The 25528-nt window shown below is 37.2% G+C and overlaps 1 protein-coding gene across 13 annotated transcripts in view; it reads left to right on the top strand.

The window, feature by feature from the left end:
• COBL (cordon-bleu WH2 repeat protein) overlaps positions 1-25528 on the top strand; it is a 150767-nt gene that overhangs the window by 71900 nt on the left and 53339 nt on the right. For all 13 annotated transcript variants that reach the window (XM_040695853.2, XM_015282316.4, XM_015282312.4 and 10 more), the window contains one exon: positions 6083-6280. In XM_040695853.2, the coding sequence (XP_040551787.1) occupies positions 6083-6280 (198 nt within the window). The remainder of the gene's footprint in view (positions 1-6082; positions 6281-25528) is intronic.

Here is a 25528-nt window from a genome sequence, read left to right as displayed (position 1 = left end):
TGTAACAAATGAGACAGCTTTCTATGCACTTCTGAAAGTCAAAATCAATCATTTCACATTTACGAAATGCAAGGAAACCTTATTCTAAGCACCTGCCAGCTGCACAGATCTTCATCCATGGTTCAACTTGACTTACTGATTTGTAGTGTGTCTGCAGCCTGCAGCCCTACCTCCCACCAGGGTAATGTACAGTACGGTTTGTATGAAGCTACCACGTGCCATAGAAAATACCCATTGCAGTAGTGTTTTCTGTGCTACGTATAGTGAGGATTTTGTCATCTTACTGGGATTTACGTCTCAAAGCCAAGGATGTTTACATTTTAGAGCTACTTAAAATGCATCTATCATCCAGAAAAAAAAAAGTGTTTATCCTGATTGTATCAAGTACATAGCACAGTGAGGGTGTGATGGAATTTGATGTGTCCTGGAAGCTTCTGCATTAACATGTCTGATTTCTCTGTATCTGTATGTCACCCTGATCTTGATGTGGCATTTTATGGGATTGGACATGCAAGTAACACATGCATGCTGAATCTCATGGCTTTCATGGATGTCATTAGATTTATACTAGTGTTGAAATATCTTTCAAGAACTTCATATTTCACAGATTTTTTAGCTGTATTTCTGGACATTGAGAAACTGGTGGAAGACAGAAAGTACTTTGTACGTGGAATACTAAGTGGAAAATATATCAGCTTGTGTGGTTATGAGCTGAAGCTTGCTTTTTTGAACATACACCTACTTCCTATACCAATCACATTTGTTTAGAAAAGAATGTTCATCAACCTAAGTTTCTTTCATTTGTGGCTAATTAGCTTTAGATTTCAACAGAACAATTTTTCATCCTTCACAGGGCACACAGTGACAGTAACTAAATAAATTGAGCATGAGGAAGGTCTGTAGCAAGTTCATTTTCACTTTACTGGATTGAAGTTGACTTGCTAACTCTGAGAGCTTTGAATTGATGATGTTTTGTTGTCTTCCTATTACCAGCATCCTCAGCTCTGATTCAGCAAGGCCCATAGGGTGCATGCTTGGAGGTTACTGCAGTGATTGAAATGTTTAGATAGATAGAGGACACGCTTTTAGAGACACAGGGATGTTTTACGTTGAGTGATCTTACCAAGGTGAGGACAAGAGAGAATCAAATAAATTTCTAGGAAGGGAAATTTTAATTAAGTTACGAGGAAAAAAAAATACATTATGATAAGGATAGTTTTAGCAGTAAAACAATAGTTGCAAATGGTGTATACCTCTGTCACAGGAAGATTTTAGTAATCTCTGCAGGGGCAGATAGGTAATGCTGCTTTGCTGCTGGGAGATGATGAGCTTATACAGGAGCACTCTTGTTTGCACCTGGCATCGCTAGGATTTCTGGTCAACAGACTTGCTACTAAAATGACAGGAGTGTGGTCAGTCATGGTGAGGGAGAACTGACAGGGCACAGGACAAACAACATCCTCAGATATTTCTGATTCAAGCTGTTTGAGTTCTGATGTCCACCACTTGACCCCTGACCATAGGATCTGGAATTGCTAGCTTGATACTAAAATAGACTTAGATGAGGATAAAATGGGGTTGGAGGTGTACAGATTTCAAAACATAGCTCAAATTTTACAAGACCTTGAAAGCTTCATCAGATACATAAGATCAACGTGATTCTGCCCATATGAGTTACTGCCATGGAAATGGAATAGCTGTCTTTCCCTTTTAGTATTGTGATGAATGACCAGATTATTTCCTGCCAATGTGAACAGGGGAGGAAACAATAAACCACCATGAGTAAATTGCATAAAATTGCGTTTTTAAAAAATGTTGGAGCAAGGAAGCATGTATTTTTTCCTTGCTGGCTGCAGGCTGTATGCAGGTACCATAGTGATAGTCACAAGTGCATCACAGAGTACAAAAAACAAACTGTATTCAGTGTGGCCAGTTAAAAAGGAAGATTTGAGAAGTCACTGTTTATTTAAAAAAAAAAAAAAGCCAACAACAAAAAACATGGTTCCAGGCAGTCTCGTGATCACAGTATTTTGCTTTGGTTTTGAAGCAGGAGCTTGGATTCAATTCTGGCGTTGCCAAATATAATGCTAGCATAAAGAATTTCACTATCATCTCACGGCAAGCAGCCTCGGACTTTTAATGTGTGCAGTAGATCTAACCTAACATGTCTGATGTTTTAAATGGCCAGTTGTAGCCAGTCGCAGTGTCACTCAGCAAATCAGTAAGAGTTTGCATTAGTGGAGCTTAAATTTCCAACAGGTATAACTGCTGTTGTTGTCACTGTGTAACTGGACTTGCATGCCTGCTCTAGATCTTATTTTTCACATTTACCCATATTACACTTTCAAGCAAAATTATTTCCTTTGCGATATTTTATTTTGTCTCTTTTGTTTTCTGAGAAGAACCCAAACAACTACTTTTTGCTGATGCATCTGGTACGTTGAGTGCTAAGAAAAACAACCCAATTGATTACCTTTGATTTAAAAACTCCTCCGAAGGAAGTTGCATAACAGGACTGAGAGCTCAAACATGTGAGTTTTGGCAAAGAGCTGTGGAAGAAAGGCCTCACAAGAAAGGAACTTGACATTTTGAAAAATTTTTATTGTCCGGTGTGGACAGGGAACGGGAAGTCAGATCGCTCTCACAGGCAAGCTGCAGCCTCTTCCTTGCTGACCTTTAAATGCCACTTAGTGTCATCAGAAAATCAAGGAAATGCTAGTAACAGGGCTTTGGGTCAGAGAGCTGTGTATCAAGGATACCTTTTGAATCTGACTTCCATTTTTAGAGAGTTTTTTTTTTTTTTTTTTGTAAAATGGGGTTCTCACAACAGCACAATTTATATTTTAGTAGGTTTTAATCGATTAATCTCACATTATTTTATTAACATGATCGCTAAAATTTTCCTAAATACCTGTAAGACATCAGAGCTTAAGTTCATCCTTTAAAAGGAAATCATTTGGAAAAGGCATTTTATAATGCTTGAGTTGAGTTCGATGGGCTGTGGAATTTCTTAGTCTTGTTGGTTTCTTCTGAAAATGGGACTGGTATGCCTGAACCACCAAATTACTCAGAGCTTTTATGCGCCTGTGTTTTTAAACAGTCTTCCTCTGGCCATCCAAAAGGTCTTTGAAAGCTAAGCTCAAGAAGTGAGATAACACTTTGAAAATAAACTGTTTATCTCCAAAGAGTCAGGTACATTGAGAAAAAAGAAGGTCCCTTATATTTCAGGAGTTTAAGGAGCAGGAAAGAAACGAGATGGCAAATCTAACACTAAACAGTGTATACATGAAATCTGATGGTACTCTATAGCAGGTTCTGCAAACTGTTTCTCGCTTCCTTCTAACATCTGCTGTATGGAACTGAAATGAGCTTTTGTCTGTGGTTGTACTGTAGGAGCTGTTCAAGACACTTGCTCAGTTAGGATCCAGATTTACTGGGGACCTGTGCTGGTGCAACTGTGTTTATGATGGGTTTTCTTCAGCTTAATTCAGAAGAAAAAAAAAAAAGGAGAGAAAACTTTTTTTCTTGCTGGTTTGGATTACTTAATCGTTGGAACAGCTAGCTGTAATGCTAGTGTAATTACTAGGTTTTACAAGTTGAGACATTTTGAAAAACTCTTTACATAATCCAGTGACCTTTTTTTTTTTTCTGTTTTCTTTTTTTGTTCTGCAGTGTAGTTACAAAACACTCAGATTGTAGAAACTGAATTTGATTCTGAGCAGAACATTTTCCACAACCTGTTGCTGTCAAGTGAAACATATGATAAGGGCTTACTTCTTCGTACAACTATATTGGCTGCAATACATGAGCTTTGTTTTCCCTCCACCTATGATACATCCTATGTTCTTATCAGTAACCTGTATTTTTAATGCTGGGAGAGAAGCTGTTTGTTGTTTTTATGTATCTGTAAATATGTGAACAAAATTTCTTATCTTTCTGATGCAGTGAATAGAACCAAAGAATTAAAACCATCACAAAATCATAGCCTGTAGACTTTAAGATGATTTTGTAAGTATGTGGGAAAGGGAGACCACTGCTTATTTCACCCTGTGAACCCAATCATCTCTTCAGGAGAAAGTAAAAGTTTATTTTATAGAACCAGGTGCAATATGCACTGAGATGAGCTTAAAACCTTGTAGGTTTAGATGAAATTGTTATTTTTCCCACTGCCTGACATACGGGTCTAAGAAAAGAGTGTGTTTCCTTATGAGATCTGACCCGGTCTTTCAAGTCCCACCTTCCATTTTGAGCTTTTTTGTTTTCTTTTGTTTAGGAACAGTGGATGATAGTGAAGTTCAGAGAATAGTGATGAAAAAGACATGGCAAATACTGCTTTAATTCTTTAATAAAACTATAGTTGATCAGAGCAGTCTGGTACCATGCATTGTTTGTGCTAATACACTATTCTGGCGTGAAGTCTGTGCAGCATGCAAAGTAAAAGATAAGAGAAAAGTCCAGATATTAGCTTTAAGTCGCGTCCATGGCAAATGCAGGATAGGATGCAAATTAGTTTGCTATCTGCATTACCACTTTCAGTTACTTTCATAGGAATCTGCAAAACACTGAATCTTGCTAGGAAGTCAGGAACCTGTGTTGTTAGTGTTTATTTTTTCATTGCTATGTATATATTTTTAGCTTTTTATGCTTCATAAGTGCTTCCTCAAAAGTACTAAAATTAAATGAATTGTCTTTTTGAGCTTGTTGCCCCATGTTTCTAACTTCTAGGTAAGATCACTGTTGACCCCTGTAGAAAGAAATTATGATAGTGTTGTGAACAAATTTCTTGCCAGTTGCAATCTTCCAGAAATCACAAATATTGACCACAGTAATAAAACAGTAGACACAGAACGCTTTCCAGCCCTTCCAGGACTAGAACTTAGGTACCTCTTTTGTTTGGATAATGATGAGATTTCTGGTGAGCTGTAGTTTCACGCTAGTACGCATTCTGTGGTCCTGGTCAAAATTCCATCTGAAAGCTTTACGTAGTGGTGATGAGAACAGCATTGTCAACCATGGTCATCAACCTTCCTTTCCAGAGTAGGTATCCTACTCCAGCTCATAGTGGGTTGATATCAGTAATGGTTCTCAGAAGCCATTTTTCAGAAGTAACTGTCTCATAGCTAAAGTGAAAAGTAATCTATTTAGTATGGAAGCTTCTCCTAATAAATATAGCAAAAAATGACTAATATGTTTTGAGAGAAACATTTGAAAGATCTTAATTAGCAAGTTCAGAAACATGATTTTAAAGTTGGGTTAAAGTGTAAAACTAAAATAAAAATCAACTTTTTCTTTCAATCTCAATCCCTAGTCTTCTCCTATTAGTAGACTTCTGTATGACTGCACGTATTTCTGAATGAATATTAATATAAAAATGTATAAAGGTCTTGGTCAGAAATCAGTGAAAATTATTCCCTTGATTTTAATAAATTTTGAATGAGAACTGAAGTAATTTTTAACATAAAGGAATTACTGAAATAGTTTCTGCTTTGCTTCTGAGCCTGTTTAAATGCAACATGGTGCCTGTCAGTGGGACTTCTTTTGAGCATATTCCTTGATTGGTGTTAGTAGATTGTGAATGTTTACACTTGATTATGCATATAAATTGAAAATAGTTTTATGGTAGCAGAGTTTCTCTTATGTAAATCTGCAGAGAACTAATAATAAAAGCCTGGGATACAGACAGCATACAATTAATATAGCGTTCTCAATTAAGAGTAAAGGTTGCTTTCAGAAATGTGTGTTACTTGTAATTCAAATACAACTGAAAATGTGTTCAGATAACCACATCTCTATGGTGCATTTTAAATAGCAAACAGTAGCAGTATTCCTATCAACTGTAACATTACATTGCAGTAGATGCTTGTAGTGCCTTCTGACATTCTTACTGCTTGTAGGCTTTGTTCCAGTTGACCTTTAGAAGTGTCCAAAAGTTACAGTTTGCAATTCAGCAAGTTTGGCAGATGAACATACATGACTATCCATATCATTGTTAAAACGGTAACCAGATGTGTCTTGTTTGTCTTCTTTCTCTCCCATTGTTTTCAAAAAGTGATGTTAATCCAAAATGTTAATCCATTTACAGGGTTTTTCCACAGCACCAAACTCCCCTTCGGTGAATTCCCGTTCCAGTACCTTGGGTCCATCGCTGTCCCTTGGTAATATCTCAGGAATGACAGCAAACCCAGAAGTGAAAAAGCGCAGAGCACCTCCTCCACCAGTTTTGACACCTCCGTTGCAGAATATGGAGATGAGCTCTGCTCAGGAGAAGACAGCAGTACAGGTAACAGTGACACCACAGAAATTGATTTCTTTGCTGAATATGCTGGCTGCCATCAGTTCATTCGTGACAGCTAAAGTCATTCACAGACATTTTGACTAACTACTAAGTACTGCACACTGAAACTATTGGAGTTTTGTACATATTTACTGGGCTTTCTTGAGAGTGCCCCAAGCTTTCCCCTGTTAAGAATTTTTATAAATGGGAAAAGTTTTCTGAGGCATTATTATGCTGAGAGAAGGAGAGAGAAGAAAAAATAAGGATAGAAAAGTTGGTAATTATATAGAGTGGCTAGATACCATTATTGTCCAAGATAGTCTGTTAAATTAGGTGAGTGTTCTAATGAAAATCCTCAACACGCTTTTTCCTCAAATACTTGTCAAGATGTTGCCTACATCCTTGTTTCTTATGCTGGGTACCAGAAGATCTACCCTGTTTTCCTAATTGTGCCACGTGATCTGTTAAAACAATGCTCCATTTTAAAAAGGATCACTGTTCCATGACATAGTCAGCCTGAATTAAATATAAATAGAGGAGAAATACCTTTCTGAGGACCTAACCCTTTGAAAAGAATGGAGTTAAGTGGAAAGGACTTATTGAAAATGCACAAGCACATTAAGATTTTTGCATCCACCATCAACAAAAGCATTCTAAATGTGAACTATGGAAGTGTAGATATGGATGCTAAATAGGAGTCCTAGGAGCCAATACCTTGAAGGTCATGTAATGGGACTGGCTCTGTCTGCTTCAGGTTTGTTTTACCTATAGTAGTTTTATCTTTGGAAAGTGAACTGTTGGTCTAAAATGGAGTCAGGAAGGAATCTTTAAATTCAGTGCAGTTGATGAGGAGGAGTCTAATGCTCTATCTCACTCCTTGCCACTCGTTTACTTAGTTGTGTTAGACACACCTTGAGTGCCTTCTCTAATGAATCACTGTGTAAGCAAACTTAACTTGGTAAAGAATCATGGGATCTTATTTTCCAGTGCTTATGTTAGGCAAAAGCATGATTTCTAGAGCATGAAAATGCTTTGTCTTTCAAAATATTCATAGATGGCATTGATATAACACTCCTTTTGCAGTCATGGCTCAAGAGAAACAATTCTATTATCTTGCAACTTTGGGTGCACTTTCTTTTTATAAGTTTCTTTTTTTCTTCTTTTTCCTCTTGAAATTCCTATTGTAGTTACTGTGATGAGGTTTCTTATGTCCCCTGGATTTAATTGTTCACTGTGTTCAAGATAAATAGGTGTTTTTGTATGAAAATGTTATGGCACTTAAAATACTTAAAAATTTTAAAGTAACCACATGATTTTGCCATTCTCTTAGGCTTATTTGCATGTAGTGTGGCACTGACGTTTGACATTCTTTTGCACAAAACTAGTGAGAAGCTGATCTCTTTTTAATACTAACATTTGTATTTTCAGCATTGTTGCAGATAGATAAAAGTGCTGGATTTTTGAAGCCATTTGGAAAAAAAAATATTTGACAAAAATAGTGTACAGTAGTGTCAATTTCAAATTCTTACAGTCTAAAGGAAAAGCTATTTTGAAGGAAAAGAGGTGAAGTTTGCATCAGAAGATATTCCACTGAGAATTTTGAGCAATACAAGTGTCTTGTCGAGCCAACAACGCCAGTGAATAGTATGGTAAAAAGTATAACACAGTTGCTAGAGTTACTTTGCCTGCATTTTTGGGGGTAAAGGATGTCTTTATGAAAACAATTGCCCATGTCATAATATTAAACTGGATTTGTGCTTCTGAAGCTCCTAGATTGAAAGTGGCTCGCAGGCTTCAGCGTAGTTCAAACAAGAACAGTTGAAATGGAGCACAGGTTCCATGAAGCAATCAAAAACTGAGGGAAGAGTTTAATTATCTATTATGTGGCAAGGTAGCAACAGAAATATCGTTTATATGAAAGCCCAAACAGTTCTTTTTTACCTACGTGCAGACTATCCAGTTTGCTGTGAAAATAGAGTAAAAAATCTCAGGGTGTAAGTTTATTTCTTTAGTTTATGGGAAAGAATTAGCACTGATCTTTTTTTTTTTTCAGGGAAGGACGTCAATTCCTTATTAATGGACTTCCTTCCATAAAAAGATAAGATGTTTGTTTATAAAACTTTATTTATGTGCAACTGTTACTAACAGGAAGATCCTGCAAAGGGGGAACATGTTTATTTCCAGTGAGACTACCACATTAATAGAAAATGAAAACTGTGATGTTCTGAACTTTCAGAAGCATTTTTATTTTCAAACTATCTCCTTCCATAAATCTGTGTAGAAAAGCAAATACTGTAGCTGTTATGGAGACACGCAATTTGACTTCCCAACCCAACAAGCACATTATTTTTAACCCATTGTTAAGCTCTTGGGCATTTCATTTTCTTTACAGCGTAGATGTTGCTTTAGGAGTATACATCTCATCTTCCTGCCTAGTAATTAGAACCAGAAATTTTCATGTGTATGAATGGATCAGAGATGTTTAGACTTTTAAATTTAGATTTTCTCTGCTCGTTTTTCTGGGTAGGTAAGTCGCTGCATATAATCATACTATAATGCAAGTTTTGTTTCTGTGGGGCTTACGGTAATTTACCTCCTTCTGGGTAAGACCCCGTCAGTAACTCTAATTACCTTATAGTGTAGTGTCATTAGTTTTGCTATTCCGTGTTTAGTTTTCTTATTTCAGTGTCTGTTGTAAGGTAGTCTTTCCTTTGTAACTGTTTTGAATCTCTTCTAGCAAGTATTCATTTCTCTTTAGATGACAATTGAATAATGTTTCGGAGTGTGCTAAGCATGCACCAAGTATTTTGCATGGGAAGGCAGAGTCAAAGAAAGGAGTACATAGATTTATTCGTTGGAAATTATTTTTACCCCCTTTTTGTAAGCATCTCCAGGGTGATGCAATTTAGAATAATGGGAAGCCACGTGAAATAGTATTCTTCAAAAGATCAAGGTATGGTAACACTTCCAATAGGAAGTCCAAAAAGTAAGATGCCTTGCTTGTAGGAGCAAGGAGATCGTTTCCTTGGTAAGTTGCAACTTGGAGCGTACGCTGGTCAGATATGTAGAGTAGTATGGTGTATGGGGGTGAACAGAAGATGAAACTCCTTTACAAACATTCTCTGTTCACTGTCACAGCTTTTCCAAGGATGTGCTGGCAAAACCTGGGGTCGCCTTATGGTAGGCAGAGTATAAAATGAGTCACCAACACAAAAAGCACACACGATTTAGACAAAATATATGAGAGAAAATGTGTATGAGTAGAGCATTATAGAGTACATGGAGAGAAGCTGTACATGAAATCTGACAGAATTAAGCACATCTTATTCAGTGACCTCACTTAAAAAAAGAAAAAAGTGTAGTTCAGGTCATTTCATGGAAGAGTTTTACAACTGAGTATTTAAATCTTTTGGAGATGGAGAGTATTATACACTGGCAAAAAAGTTTATGGGAATAATTATCTTTTTTAATGTCTATGGAAAAGTGAAGAAATTGGAGTGAAGGGAGATGATAAATAAGGCCTGAGGGGCTTTCCATAAGAGCCTTTTCTATGAAATGGAGTGGTTTATTCCGAGCAAAATCATAAGGCTTTTTGGGGACAACTTCAGAATTAGAAGAGGACTCTTCAGTGCGTCCATCTTTTTAATAGCTTTAATGTCAACTTGCAGAAGCCCAGAAGCACAATTTGTAGACTGTGATAAAGGAGCCGTGTGCTGTTTCAGCTGCTGGGATTTTCAGAAGCAGAAACCTTTCATATTATATGGAGATATAAGGCATGTAAGTTTTGTTATTAGCCAGTCAAATTCCTGTACTGCATGAAGAGTGGGACAGTATGACAGGCACAAATATTCTAACATTTGTTGTGTAGTTTTTAATTTCAGTTTCAATGTGACAAGGCAATTGGTTTAAATAAAAATTGTGTCATAGCTTTTATTGCAGGTGTAGAATTAGCCTCACATTTTCAGAAGGCACTAAAAATGAAATTTTCAGTTTTTTTCAATGTTTACATGATTTCCTGGGTGTTGCTACAAACAAACAAACTTGACTTTCTGTGGATTCTGCTGTGCTTCTTATGTTCCTCTTTATTTAAATCTCAAGCTTGGATTGCTGAGGACAGTTGTTGACTCATCATTTTTGGTCATACCTTTAGAGCAGGCCACTTGCCCCCAGTGTTTTATCAAGTGTCTATCATAAAAATAGCTGATTTGTTGAAAAGGCTTACTCACATGAATAAAAGGCTTTCTCAAGGCATTTGATGGCAGGTTTTGTTCTCTCTGCCTATGCATAAGATTGGTAAAAACTGCCTCCAGTTCATTTTGACCATCTTTGTTAAAAATCTCTACTGGCCATCTCATAAGGGTGTTTTGTTGTTGTTTTTTATTTATTTTTTGGAGTATTCCAGTACTTCTGTAGGTGGCGTCTGCTTCGCACAGCATGTGTTCCCCTGTTCCAGCCTATCTTGTGCTTGGAATAGTTCTGATTCCAGCAGCACTCAACAAGAGGAGTGCCACTGAGCTAGCAGGCCCCTAGGTTGGGCCTTGAGAAGCATTTTCATGACTTGGGTAGGGATGCCTTTCTCACAGGAGAAGTTGTGTTACAGTACTGTTCATCCTTTTCAATATAAACTGGTATAAATAGAATACCTCTGTTACTGAAAGATGCATACCTTCTGATTTATTGAGGATATTAGGAATGTGTCAAAAGAATGAGATACTCTAATGAAATGACCTGTTGAAAGCCACTGAATTTATGTCTATCTGCAGATAACCCTGAAATACTTTAAATCACATGGATACAGTGTGTAGTGAAAACATACCTGAGGTTTACTCTGACAGAGAGAGCCACTGAATGTTTATGTAGTGAAAGTAAAGGAAAGGTATTGAAGGATGCCCATGAATGAAATCATACTGAAATAATAATTAACATACAGCATTTGTTCAAATAATTATTAAACCATAAACTCATCTGGATTTCCAGACTCAGTCCTTGAATTTGTAGTTGTCAGATTTCCCATATACGTGTGAATACTACAGCCATGAACTTGGAAGCCGCTTGCAAGGATGACTCATTATCTTTCTTAGAAGTAAAATACATTTTAGAACAGTGGCCAAGATTTTACAAACAGTTCTCTGCTGTTCATAATTAGGAAGCTGAGTTTGTAGCTTGACGTTTTCCACTTCTAAGATGTCAGAAGTTACGTCTGGTTGCTCAGCAACTCATTTTCTGTCCACTGGGATTTTAATATCATATTATTTTTCACTATGCCACCTTCTGTTGCAAAAGCTATTTGAATTGAGATTGTAAATATAAACATCTGAGCAAAGCAAACACTTCTTCCACTCATGTTCCTCCCCAGCATACTCTCATTTTTTTGCATAGATATCTTTCTTGCTCATTTTCATGATGTGGTTACCACTCTTCCACCTCACTTCTTCATAATCTAAGGGCACAGATTTTTGGCTTGCTGACTGCAAGGATAATCTGGATTAGTATGAAATCACACTGTTACTACTTTTCACGTCAGGTTTTCAAAACAATATATTTCCATGTGGCTCCAAATTAGACCCTAAGGCTATGGATAACAGACACTGTAGGACAGTGCAGAGTAAGGTACATTTACAGTATGCACAGCTGTGTCATTAAAGAGGCCATCAGTAGAGCTCTCCATCTCTCTACTGCATGAGTTAAAGTTTCTTTAATCTGCTTTGTCCCTGTGTACTTCAAATCAGTTAGACATTTAAATTAGCAATAATATTTGTGCAGTGAGCCTCACTTCTGAGAAACAACTAAGTGCTTAGCAAGGAGGCTGTGTTTGTGCCTTTTTTTCTAACACATTTCCTTCAACTATCAGAAGCATCATTTTATGGGAGAGGCATGATACCACCAGGCACTGCAATTGCGACTCTGTCCCTCAACTTCACAAAAATTGAATGAGAACAACTACTGCAGATTCGTTTGTGCATCTGCTCCCATTCGTTACTGTGAAAACTCCTCTCCAACTAGAGCCCTGTGTTCTGAGAGGAGGAAACTCAAATCTGTTGACATTTACCAAGGTGGTTGGTCCTATTTTTGCACAAGTGATTATAGTCATAACTACATGGGGGTAACAGAGGGAAGAAAAGGGGTTGTTTTTTGTATTGCAGCAGAATACCACTCCACTGTAGGTATTTTTGTCCCTTTTGAATTACACTTTTTTTCTGTATTTCTACATGAAGTGAAAGGTAATGAGCAAGTTCAGCAAGAGGGTGGATGGACTCCGATCAGTTATCTCCCTTCCATAGGTTACACCTAAGCCAAAAATGTCCGCTAGAAGTCAACAAGATATGAGTGTATGGGTTTTTTTAATCATCTTTCAGAGAGGAAGGGAGGTTTCTTTTGACTCAGAGGTCTTCTGGGCGAGGACTTTGCAACCTTTCTCTTATGACACATTTCCTTTCCCCTTAAGTGTTCTGTGAATGTGGTTATTTTTTCTTTTTTCTTTTTTTCTATGGGGCATTCAGAAGTCTCCTGTGAGAATAACAGATAAATTTTACTCATTCTGAGAGAGGATGCAGTGAATCAGTTTCTGCACTAGGAAAAATCTGTTTTACAAAATGTGTTCTTTAGCTCTACAAAATATTACATCTTTTAGATCACTTGTCAGTTTTCAGTAAGTTCTCTGCAGATATGAAAGCAAGGTTTGTTCCAGAGAGGAAGGAGACCACTTGCTTTAATTATTTGAATTGTTGATTAAAGGAAATTTAATGGCTGGATTTGTACCTCTTTTTTATTTTGCTCATTTCTTCTACTTTTGGTGTTCTTTTTGTGCATTAAGAAGACCTCATGTGAATGGTGCATGTTATTTTTAAAGATCCATAGTCTTTATTGACTGAGGACATCAAGAGCGCTAGATAATAAATGTCACTGATGTTGGTGGCTGACATGTTAGAACCCTTAGGCAATTTGTGGGATTTCTCAGCAGTATTCTGTGATGAAGACAAGGATATTGAATCTTCCTTAAAGATGTTTTTTCCCAGAAACAGTGTTTAGATGCTCAAGTTATGTAAGCATACATAAAAAACACTTTTTTGTGTGTTAAGTAGTAAACAGGTAGTCAAGGATGTATAAATGACCTTTTATATTTCAAAAATAAACCTAATGCTACTTGACAGAGTTCTTGAGATTATAGTGGTGCTATACAACTGCTAAGAAAAATCATCCTCTTTTCCCAATTGTTGTACTGTAGTACAGTGTCTGTACAATGCCAAAGACTTCTTACACAATTTGCATGAGTCAGTGTTTTGATAGGGTCAGAGAGTGATTGAGTCTACTTCCATGTGTTGACATAAGTAGATATTAATGGATGTTCTGTCTACAAGGGGCTGCTCTGAAAGTAACAGCTCCTATTTTATGCTGTTGGCCCATGACATCAGAGGCAAGTGTTGGTTGTATGGCAGTAGAAGCTGAACCTTCCTGCCAGTATTCCATTACCTTTTGTTACTGTGCAACAGATGGCAGCAGAGAGGCAGTCTGACGTATGTCGTCTGAAGTGGATGTATGTATGAGCAAAGGTGTGCTACTGAATTCGATGGATAGTGCATTTCAGAAGTGGCAACAGTGACTTGAAAGACAGACCTCATTGTTCCGGATGGCCATGCAAAACTGTCATATCATAAAATGAAGAGCATCTCAAACAGCTCATGCACGTGAATCAGCAGATTATGACTAGGAAACTGTGTACAGAGCTGAATACTGGCTTCAGTGCATTGGAAACAATAGCTGCTATGTTGGAATATCACAAATTTAGCACCAGATGGGTCTCAAGAATGCTCACACAGGAACTGAAAGACCTCTGTGCATAAGTTTGTCAGAATCTGTTGGAGCAGTGTGAGACTGAAGGTGACAGCTTCCAGGATCACAGTATTACCAGTGACAAGACATGGTGTTACCACTACAAACCAGAGTCATAATTACGGTCCGTGGTGTGGAGGCATGTGAATTCTGCATCAAAGAAAAAGATCAAGATGCAGCCCTCAGTGGGTACAGTGATGTGCACTGTCATTTGGAATAGGAAAGAGGTGATCCTTCTAGATTTCCTGATATACAGACAAACAAACCATCAACTCTGCTGCATCACAATGCTGACTGAGCTGAAGGCTTCAAATTACAGAGTCAGGCCTGAGAAGACAAACCTTTCTCATGCAAAACAATAACACCAGGCCTCAGAAGAGTTCAGAGACCATGGAGCATATTGCCACACCCACATTAGTCTGGATTTGGCGCCTTCCAACTTCCATCTGTTTGGACCGATGAACGATGGACTGCATGGGCAGTCCTAGCAACTGTGCTGTCATAGCAGCTGTGAAACAGCAGGTCACCTCAGCTGGTGCAGGTTTTTACAAGTGTGGCATCTAGGCTCTTATTAATTGCTGGCAAAAATGCGTAGCTAAGAGTGGTGACTGTGTTGAAAAACAGTGTCTTGTACCTGACAATTTGTTCTGTCGGTGTTATTGTGCTCTTTCTATCTGCTGTAGTTTCCATGGAAATAATTAGGAGGCATTACTTTCAGAGCGAACTATGTACTTTTCTGTATTTCACAATAAATTCATGTAGAAAACGCTATTTTGAATGTTGTAGGCAGCAAGTATTGTATGGTAATTATGAAACTTTTCGTTGGGCTTTTAGTATCCCTCTTGCTTTGGGACTTTTATTTCAGTTATCCTGTCTGAAATTTATGAGCATATTAACTTCATTTGTGCATTTCTGTTGATTCTGAGAGTTCATGGGTGTGCTTGGTTCTTTCACTCAATGAGCAGATGAAATTCTTTATAAATTAGTGTGATGTAAGTGAGAGAAAAAACACTGTGATTTTCCCCAGTACCTTGTAAAGTAGTGGTCTCTTGTATGGTAGCAACCAATTAGGAAGATCTTAGCTTCATAACACATAGTTCTGTGAAAATGTCACCTCAAAACTCAATAGCAATGAAATAAAGGCAAATGCAGAGTATTTTAGAAGAGAAAAAGATAAAAGAAGTTGTTATTCTACTGTATTGTGATCTTTTTTATGCCATCTTGAATTCCAGTACTGCTCCCTCCCAGACAGAATAGAAGGCTTTCTGGAAGGGCATCAGTTGTGATCAAAGGTGTGGACTAGATTAATACAAGGGCAGCTGTGCAACTGAAGTAAACTGTTTCTTCATCTTGAAAGAATGGTATGAAGACTATGAATAGAAATTTGACTGTTCAGATATTCAACCAGCGGTTACAAAAGCAGGTGGTCGCCATTTGAAGCTGATAGAAGGCAAAAAGTAAAACCAAAGAATATGGTTGTTCATGCAAGTAGTAGAACTCCTTGCCAAGGGTTGATGTGAGTGCGAATTGTTTATATGGGCTCAAAAGGAAGCTAATGAAATCCTGCAAGAAGGAAAAATCTTTTAAGAATTTTTAAATAAAAATCACACCAGGAGGCAACTAGCTGGAGAGGCTGGTGACTGCAAAACGTCAGTAGGAAGGAACATATCTTCTCTTTTTTCCTGCTCCCTTGTAGGTATTTGCTACAGCCTGAACAGAACCTTAATCTCATCCAGTGCAGCTCTTTTAGGAGAAAGCTGAAGAGGTTCTAACCTAAATATTTGGCTCACGTAGCCTGGTAGCAATCTGGAAAAGTCATTGATCATATATGCACTGGAATCACTAGATCTCCTTATCACTGCTTTTTTTGATTACCAGGCAGCATGTCTCTTGTTAAATACAGAAACAGCTGTATATTATTCCAGTTCCTAATCTTTGCTCCCTTTGTTTTGTGGTCTTCAAGAGTGAAACTCTGCATTTGCAGAATTAGGTTAAGATTAAGTTTTGCCAGTAAATGATACAAGCAATAATGATTTTCTAAGGTGATCCCCAAAGCAACTTGCCTGGTATATGTGTTTTAGCTTTGTACTGTAACTGACAAAAAACAGAAACATGAAATATTTGATTCCATTCCATGTGAAATCGGCATCTTAAAGATCAATGTCAAATATGTTTATTGATTTAAAAAGGAAGACGAGACAAAAGTGGATGAGTGAATAGTTAGGATGTTTTTCACCTTCATTTCTCCTTCCCCCAAAACTACCCTTGCAGCTCTGTGCTACAGGTGTGCCACTATTCTCAGCCTTATCTTACAGCTGTTGCTCTTAAGTCCAGTCATCATCATCACTCAGTATAAAACTTCTTTTTTCTTGTTAGGGTAGTTTTTGTTTTAAAGCAAAAAGCAGCTAAACTGTTTTTGTTACTGATGCTTGCTGTGCTTTCTTTTGTGTTTCGGTGGTTTCTGTGCATGATGTCTGGATGACAGGTTCTTTGAGGAATGGGCTGTTAGTACACTTCTGCCTTGTGATGTGATGAAGTTATTGTTTTGCTTAGCAAATGATGATATTTTTGCCTTTCAAAGGGTGGCAAGTCTTACGGCATGCTGCTTTCCTGGATCTATCCAGTTTTCCCCAACAGATTAGGCAATATTTCTTTATTTAAGATGAGTGTATAAGGGTGGAGTATTTTTTAATGATTTTAAGCTAATAGCCTTATGTTGAAAAAGCCATTTATAAACTGTTGCCCTTCATAGACATGAAATTATGTGATTACATACTAAGTGAAGTTTTATAGAAACAATGGTCTTTGTAACCGATCATAAATCTGGAAAGTTTTATCTATTTAATATTTTCACTGGAGCTGAACCTGACTAGTGCTATCCTATTACATAGTCCATTATCGAGATGTACCGTAACCAATTACTGGAAGCAATTGTGAGCAGTAAAGGTTTGTGGTCCTTAAAATGCCCTATATTGAAGTAAATGACTATGAAATTAGAACACAGAGCAATTAATTTCTAATTTGAAGGTGATTTGTTCATTTTTCCCCAAAGAGCTTTAAATGTGACATTGAGTTAGCTGAATGAGAGGTATCCAGATTTGTTCCTTTCATGTCTGACAAAACAGTGCTCAGACAAACATGAAACCGGCCGACAGAACATCAGATAATGTTTGCTGTGCAGTCTGGATGCTTAATTTAGCTAGACAAGTGCATTCTGGTTTGGCTAATGATGCAGGCCCAAATTAAAAGAGAGAAAAGTGCAGTCATGGCTGAAGGCTTATCTTGCTGTCATATATAGAATCAAATTTAGGAATTATATCAAAAGCTCAAAAAAAAGCTCCTAGTAAGATGGAGTAGTTGTACTTCTTCTAAAAAAGAAACACATCTGAAAAATTATTTCCAATATAGGCACATGTAAACAAGCTTTATTTTATAATGATTATCAAAGGCTGCAGGTAGATTATTATGCACTGTAGTGACTACTTTCTCAATATCTTCAAAGAATATTGTTTATGGAAATGTATGTTACATTTTAATTTTATATTACATAATTTTTTCTCTGTATCTCTAAAGAAATTCCATGCTTTGTGCAAATTGCCACCCATCCTCTTTAGACTTTCTGCTGCTCAACTTTATGTTGCTGCACATTGATTTATTAGAAGCATGCATCCTATTTTAAAAATAAAGTTTCAGAAAACATTTTAGTAACTCAAAATTAAGCTACTTCTTTCCCAGTTTCTTCCACGTCCCTGTTTTTTTTTTACTGGTAATTAATATTTTTTGTCTCCGTTGTCCTGTAATTTTAAATGGCATGTGATGTGTGATGAATCAATTAAAAGGAATCTTATCCTTCTCAGTCACAAACTGTTGGTTTTTTTGTTTGTTTGTTTGTTTTTTCTGAAGTTTGGCCAGTGTGAATAAGGATGTTAGTATAGAATTTCAGTGAAAGATGGGGGTTTTGATGTTATCCAGAAAGTGCAAGAGGAGGCGATGCTGCCTCCGCAATGGCCCTTTGAGAATCTGTCTTTGCTCGGATGAAGTGCATGGTCAATTATTAGCTATCACATTAAACTTAAAAATTCTAAACCTGCTTTAAAGATTTGTGTTTTTTAGGAGGAGAATATTGCTTCTCCAGCTTAGGGAAAATGTTGTTTATGAGGAAGTCAACCATGTACCTTTGTTGCATTTTCAGGAATGGTTATTTTGCAGCCTCATCCGGGAAATGTCATGTGAGTCCTGTAGTGATATTAGGTTCTTGCTTGCTTTAACTGAAGGCTGGATTGTGCAAAGTGCTGTTTCACACTTTGGGGTGGATAGACTGATACTGCAGAGGGATGGGAAAAGAAGACGTGTACAGTGTTGTAGGAAGCTTTCCTGTTCTCTGCAAAATAGGCCAGAACCACCCTCTAACCTGTATAGTTAAAGGAATTCAAGTGACCTGAGCTTGCTTTGTCTTTTTATACGACTTAACATGCATCATATCATAACCATGTGAAGGCGTGAGATTTATTAGGCAGAAAGCATTCTGATTTAAGATAGCAGTTAATAAAATAGATATTTTGTTGTTGTTGTTAAAAGAAAACGTACAACTTGAGAATTGAATCCTTAGATTATGTACAAGAAAAATTCTTGGAAAAGTCTCTTCACCAACATCAGTAACATCCCTGATCTTTTGCAATAATCCAGTTGCTTCTGGCTCTGAGATCATGGATCACCTGCCAGCTGTTTCTAAACAGATTATGCTACCTGCCTTGGGAATAATACCACAACTTACCATCTGGTGAGATCATGATAGTATCACTTGACCTCCACATGTGGTCTCTGTCAAACACTTCATTGAAAACTGGCAAGACATCAGGGCCTGAACATACTGTTCTATGCAGCCCTGGATTTTGGCAGGATTGCAACATTTAGTAAGTAAACTTCATCTGGCTTGCAAGTCACAGACAAATAGAACAGGCTGATGTCATCATAATAGTTAACTCTCATTAAAGAAAAAGTTTGTGTTGAGTAATTATTAGCTTTGTCAGGAAGATTATTTAGGGGAAGCTAATGGGCAAGGCAAGGCTTCTGAAGAACTAGCATTCAGTAAGCAATGAAAAATGACCCTAACACCATGCTTAATTTAGAAACTGGGTTTGTGTCACTTTTCAGATTTTACTTGTAACTCCACCTTTCTTATATATTCCATTTAAGAAAAAAAAAAAAGCAAACGTATATACTAGAAAAATTAACTACTTAAATGTGTACTGTGTAAATCAGGTATAATTCAATAGCTTAATGGAATTGTTTGCTGATCTGTTTCTTGCTAGAAATAAGAAAACAAGTTAAAACATCCCAGGTAAATATAATGTACTAAAACTGTTCACTGATACTTAAAGCCATTTTTCACTTGACTTAATTCATCATTCAGAGAGGTGGGAATGCAAATCCTCTAACTGCATACCACTTCCGTTTTTCACCTCTTTAGAGAAAGAACAGTAGAAGTGTGTAAGTGCAAGTGTCACCTTAACTAGATTGTCGTAGCTTAGCAGACTGTCCCTGAGTCCTGCTCAGCTGTGTGTTGGTGCTGCTTCCGGTCATGCATAGGAAGTGGAGTGTCACATTGGATTTCTCAAACTGGTCTGCAGCAGAGTACATTCATCATTTTAGATTATAAAAATCTTATACTTGTAAGGGGTGGGTTGATGTAGAGCCATGTTACGCTACAATCCATAATAATACATCTAATTTACAATTTGGTACCACTTTGCTATTCCACCTTCTCCTTGATTTCTGAAGGTCATGGAAGTAGGGGCTTTTGACTACCTTTTGTAAGTCATGGAAGGATGTAGACCAAGTGGAAATTTTCAGGGAGCAGTGGAAATATATGACATGAAACTGTCACTTGACTTTCCACCCAGAATAGGTTTTCCAGGCATTTTGTGTGTCTGCAGGGAGAGAGAACTAACATAAGTAGGGGGAAATACTGTAAATAAGTTCAGTTTGCTCTGTAAATTGAGAGAACTTGTGAGGATGTTGCTTAGGACTTGGTGCTATTCTATGTGCTTGAAATTCACATTGGCTATTCCTATAGGAGAAAATTGAGAGTTCAAAGGAAAACTTAAGCTCCAGAAAATTATGTAGATCAGTGCTAGTAGAAATGGTGTGCTTCTCCTTGTTTCTGGTCAAATATTTGTGAGATTGCATTCTGCTTTCTAGACCTATCATGTTTTAGGCTACAGCCTTTTAGCAAAAAATTGGACAAAGATGTAAATCAAATTTTGCAGATCTTCAGTTGGCTCATGACATCTCTCAGATTTTTAAGGACAGACAAACAGACCAACCAGTCAACCAGCATGTAATCCTGAATATGAGACAGAGGAAGATTATATGTAAAATCCTTACTCTAGGGCCTTTCCCAAGGGCACTACTGGTTCAAGGAACTATGACTGATACCTATCAGATTCATTCATAAAGTTGCCAGAAGAAATATAAAGCAGCGGTCCTACTGTGTATTTTAAACTGTATTACTGCTCAGTCGTTCTATTCAAATGTATTGCTCTAGCTGAAAGGTAAGCACAAACATGAAAAAAAAGAGGCTATTTTTGCCCTTTTTCTTTTACTTGTCTGTGTCTAGAAGAGAAATCAATCTTAGTAGCAAGTCAGTTCATGGTGGTTTTAAAAGATGATTTTTTACCATCTGAGGGTTTTTTGTATTTTTTTTTTCCCTAAATGAAGACATAAATGAGGAGGATTATATTGTATTCAGAGAAACAGAGGAAATTCAATTGTCTGCCAAAACAAACATCCGCAAACTTGTGTAGTCTACATGTTTCAATGCATGTGAAAATATTTGGTGCTGTAGAGTGACTTCCTTGAGTGGAAATAATATTCCGGCTAGTAATGAGATTTTGCAAAAGAAGGAAATCACAGCTATCTTAGTAATTTAACATCTCAGATTTGTTTATGGATAGTTTCCTGTTTGACACATTTAGCTTAACAAGTTAAAGTGTTTAAAGAAGATTAGAATGACATTAATTTCTAACTGCCCTTGACCATGACGTTTCACAAAGGGTGTGTTCAGTAAAAACAGATGGAAAAATGAGCTTGCCCCTTCACCTCGCAGCGGCTTTCTTCTGTCAACTGATTTAGCTTTCTGTTGCCAGTCAACTGAGTACTCAAGGACATCCTTGAATTTTGTCTTCTTCATTTTATGAGTAAAAATGAAGCACAAGAACATAGCAATTTCTGTAGAATTCAGCGATGCTAAGCTTTTTATCTGTTATTAACGTTGAAATGTTTTTGTGGTCTCATCTTCGGTTTTTGTAGTGACTGTTTCATTACAAAATTAATGCAAGAGTTATATAACGCGAGAAATTAAATTTGAAATTAAATAGCATAAAACTGGGCAATATTATACAATATTTTGTGTCACCTAATTAAAATAATAATGGTATTTTCGGAATAGAACTACACTTTGCACCCTAGCTATAAGCTTGACTTCCCAATTTGACGCAGTGACTGAACACTTCTAGAGGAAAGCAGCTCTGAAACTGAGGCTGTGAGTATGGCTGAGGCACAGCCATTTCATGAGCCTAACTGTCAGATGAGTTAGCTGGTGTTGAGTTGGGCAGTAGCCTGAGATTTCCCCATGTAGGCATGTGCCATGTGAAACTCGTGTATCTAGAGTAACACAATACACTGGGCGTAGTCAATCCAAATGTCAGATCATCAATCTTTTCTTATCAGCATTCATTTCTTAACTTCCTATCGCTTATTTTAAGTTCTTCCTTTACATTTATTCTTATTCATTTTGTTGTTGGGTTTGTGAGATCGAGAGCTAGGAAATCAAGATATACAGAACTTAAATGCCTAATCCAGAGAAATTGCTTGCTAGTTTCTGAAAGTGTTATCATTTCTAGGCTTTTTTTAATCAATATGACAAATTTTTCAAAGAATATGCTCTTTAATTCTGTTTCCATGTGCCAGGTTGTGAGTATCTCTGTGTATGTTGCTTTTACAATATGTTGTTGCATTGCATGGGATCCTAGCAGGCATTTTAAGTATCCCACCACTCATATGCAATCTGCAACATAAAGACATGTTTTTGGGAAACATCAGACTGCTGCTTTTGGATGCCATTTGTAACATAGTCAGAGATTAGGAATTCAGTCTTCAGTCAACTGAAATGGAGTACAGCCCGATAAGGAAATAAGGTTCAGCTAAATTAGACAATTTAATACAGTGTAACTGTCAGTGGTTGGCCTCATGAGTTGTTTGTAAGTTCCATTTCTTCGGGAGTTCCCAGAATTTCTATTCCAGGTTATCCTTAATGTCAGTGAAAAGCCTTCTAACGTACGACCAGTCCAGGGAATGTTAGACATATGAGTGAGTTATGTTTAAGACAAGTTAATGTTCAACTGGGATTTCTTGTGTTTTCTGGTGCTAGGCATGTTGAGGAATCTGTTGCCCTGTGAAAGCACAGAATCAGCTGGATAGAGTAGCTTTTATATCATCAAGTGTAGCGGACAGATTTATGTCTCTGTTCTGCAACTGAAAGATTTGTATCTCTGATTTTCCTAGAGTGGCTCCTCTTGGATCAAAATATTTTTTCTCAACTGCTTTAAATTATGTACAAAATCATACAAAAAAATATATTTGAAAACTGTCAAGCCATAAATCTTACTAGCATACCAACCTACCACTTGTCTTTCGTTCAATGCTGAAAAAGCATTTGTGCAATTACAGTTATATCTAGAAAGTGATTAGTAAAAATTGTCTTTTTATTTCCAGATCTTATTGTGAAATTACTCTTGTTTTAAGATATTGTGCAGCTCTTTGTGAGGAGAAAAGGGCTGAAGTAGTCCCACACATAGTCGGAGATGATTTGTTTAGTTAAAAGCTAACAGAATTTGACTGATACTTAAGCACTCTTGCAGCTGAGCAGGCATTCTGATCCGCACAATATCATCACCAACAGGTGTGTCAAAATCTGGCTTGCTTAAATCAGTGTGTGTGTCATGTCTGTGTTGGATGACAGAAATCAATCTGTAGTTAAGACACGCCTGTGATTGAATCCATGTGTTTTCTTCGCGTCCTCCTTATTTGCTTCTAAAAATTATTTCTACAGATAATCACTCACTGTTTCCCTGAACAACATGTTTTATATACAAATGAGACAGAAGTTACAACAATACAGGCATTCTATAAAACAGTGAAAGATCCTGAATTGTGATGTTGCATAAAAAAAGATAAATGAGCAAGAGAGTGTATGAGCTTACTTCACACATTTTATATAATTTGCTATAAAATATTTGAATATGCTAGGCTATGATGGGACATCCTTTACATTCAGTACTTAGTCCAAATATATTTCTTTCGCTGATAAAATGCATGTATCATCTGTTTCTAGGATGTTTAAGCAAAAATAAAATTGTTTAATGGTGATTTTGTTATGAATCAAACCCTGGAAAGTTGTTAGGTTTTCAAGTTTCCATTTTTGCTGGTCTATGTCAAAGTGATAGCAGTGAGAGTGAAAGGAAAAATCTGTTGCTGTAAGACAAATGTTTCTTGTTTTCATGAAAGTACTAGAAAGAGTAGTTTGGATTTTGAAATGCAGACTTTGTGCCATTTTTAACAGTACAGTCATGTTGACTGAGTCTGCTGAAGGAGTTTCTCCGAAGGCACATTTAGAACAGTTTGTATCTGTGATTCCTGGATGGAGACTTTCTCCAGTGGGTGTAGACACCGACTATGGTAAGAGATACCTATAGTTGTTCAGTGGAAATGTTGTTAATCCAAAAGTAACTCAAGAAGGTGTTGTTTGCTTTTAATGTGAAAGTCCAAGGGAGTCTTTCCATTACAGTTTTTGGTTTGATCCCTTCTTGCGTCCTTACTTGTGCTTCCGAGCTGAGATTAGTCAGCTTTTTTCCAGGCTCTGTCTCAAGCTTTCAGAAAGTATGTGTCTGCTCTCACCTCTTCGTCCCAAACATAACTCCTGGCAGTAGGAGAGTAACGTGTCTTTTCCTTCTGGTCTCTGTGTCTCAACACAGTAATTGCTGAAGATCATCAGGTCTTCCACAGCTATTCAATAAATGGACAGAACTTGTTGTTTTAAAGGCATTAGTACTTAGAAAGCTCCAAAGGTGGCCTTCAGCATCCAATTTAGAAGTTTCACGATATTTTCACCTCAAACCCACAAAACGCTGCTGAGTTTCTAGCATTAGCCTAAGCATTTTTACCTGCTAGTATCACCGTTTAGAAATAAATTCCTACTTGCTTCATACTTTAATTGGCAAGATAAAACTGTAGTAATTAGACCACTGCTGTATTTTGTTATTTAATAAAGATGCACAACAGGCATCTTTCAAGGCTGAATTAAGCCCAGGCCCTTGTTCTGTAACATCTGTGGCAAGTGCTTGTGGGCTTGTGGGCCCTTAACAGGTCCTAGATGGATATGTATGACTCTCCAAATGTGCTGTTGCAGTCTTTAATTCGTCTTTGGAAACAGCACAGTGAGATTTCTTTTCTGGTCAGTGTAGTGATTGAGAAGACAGATACGTAGCCATTGTCAGCAGGTGACTTGCAGAACTGGGAGATGCTGGTGGACAGAGGAGCGCAATACACCGGTGTGGTTTCTGGCTTGCAGAAGGAAGTTATTTGGGGAGCATTAAGCCTGCAGTATATTTCAGCTCAGTTTGGTTTGTGAATAAAAGGAACGTGGTATTTGCCAGATGACTTAGCAAGTAATTACACAGATAAACATTACTAATAGAAGCTTAATAGCGTGGGGGGGGTGATAAACACAAAAGCAGTGGCTGACCTATAAGTCAAGACAGGCAAGGCAAAGGAGTAGAGCTCCCGCTTAGAGCCTCCTCGTGACATTGTTTTGCTCTAAGTGTTTTTTGGGCCCTCCAATTTTAATAAAAGTTTTGAACTTTGACAGATAGAAGCCACATTCAGAATATTTCTGAAATATTTTGTCTGCAGTATTGGAAGTATTTTTCAAACAGCATGTGAGCCATGATATAAATTTAATTGATTTTTTTTAAAAATCATATTTGCTGACGTCAGTATGGAAACACATTGCACTGTTTGTCAGATTTAGGTCCTTTTGACCCACTTCATTCATCTCTAGTTCAGTTGATGGTATTAGGTAGAGTCAGAGAACACTTACATGACTTTTAAATATGTAAGTGTTGCATGAATTGAAGGTCACCTAATAATTTCATCTAGTTCCTTAAGAAATGATAGGTAGTTGAAGGTGCAGAGAATCGGAAATACTCTGTTACACTCAGAAAGGGGCTCCTGTAACAAAATTTGGATGGAAAATTACTTCAGGTAATGGATTTGTTTATAAAAGAAGCAGCCAGCCATAGCAAATTACTTTAAAGTTCTATTGTTTCAGTATATACAATTGCAAGAAGGAAACAGAATGTTCTT

Source organism: Gallus gallus, chromosome 2 (assembly GCF_016699485.2).
Source record: "Gallus gallus isolate bGalGal1 chromosome 2, bGalGal1.mat.broiler.GRCg7b, whole genome shotgun sequence".
NCBI classification, from domain to species: Eukaryota; Metazoa; Chordata; class Aves; order Galliformes; family Phasianidae; genus Gallus; species Gallus gallus.
The sequence above is the reverse complement of the archived record's forward strand: the minus strand, read 5'-3'. Positions and strand labels throughout refer to the sequence as shown.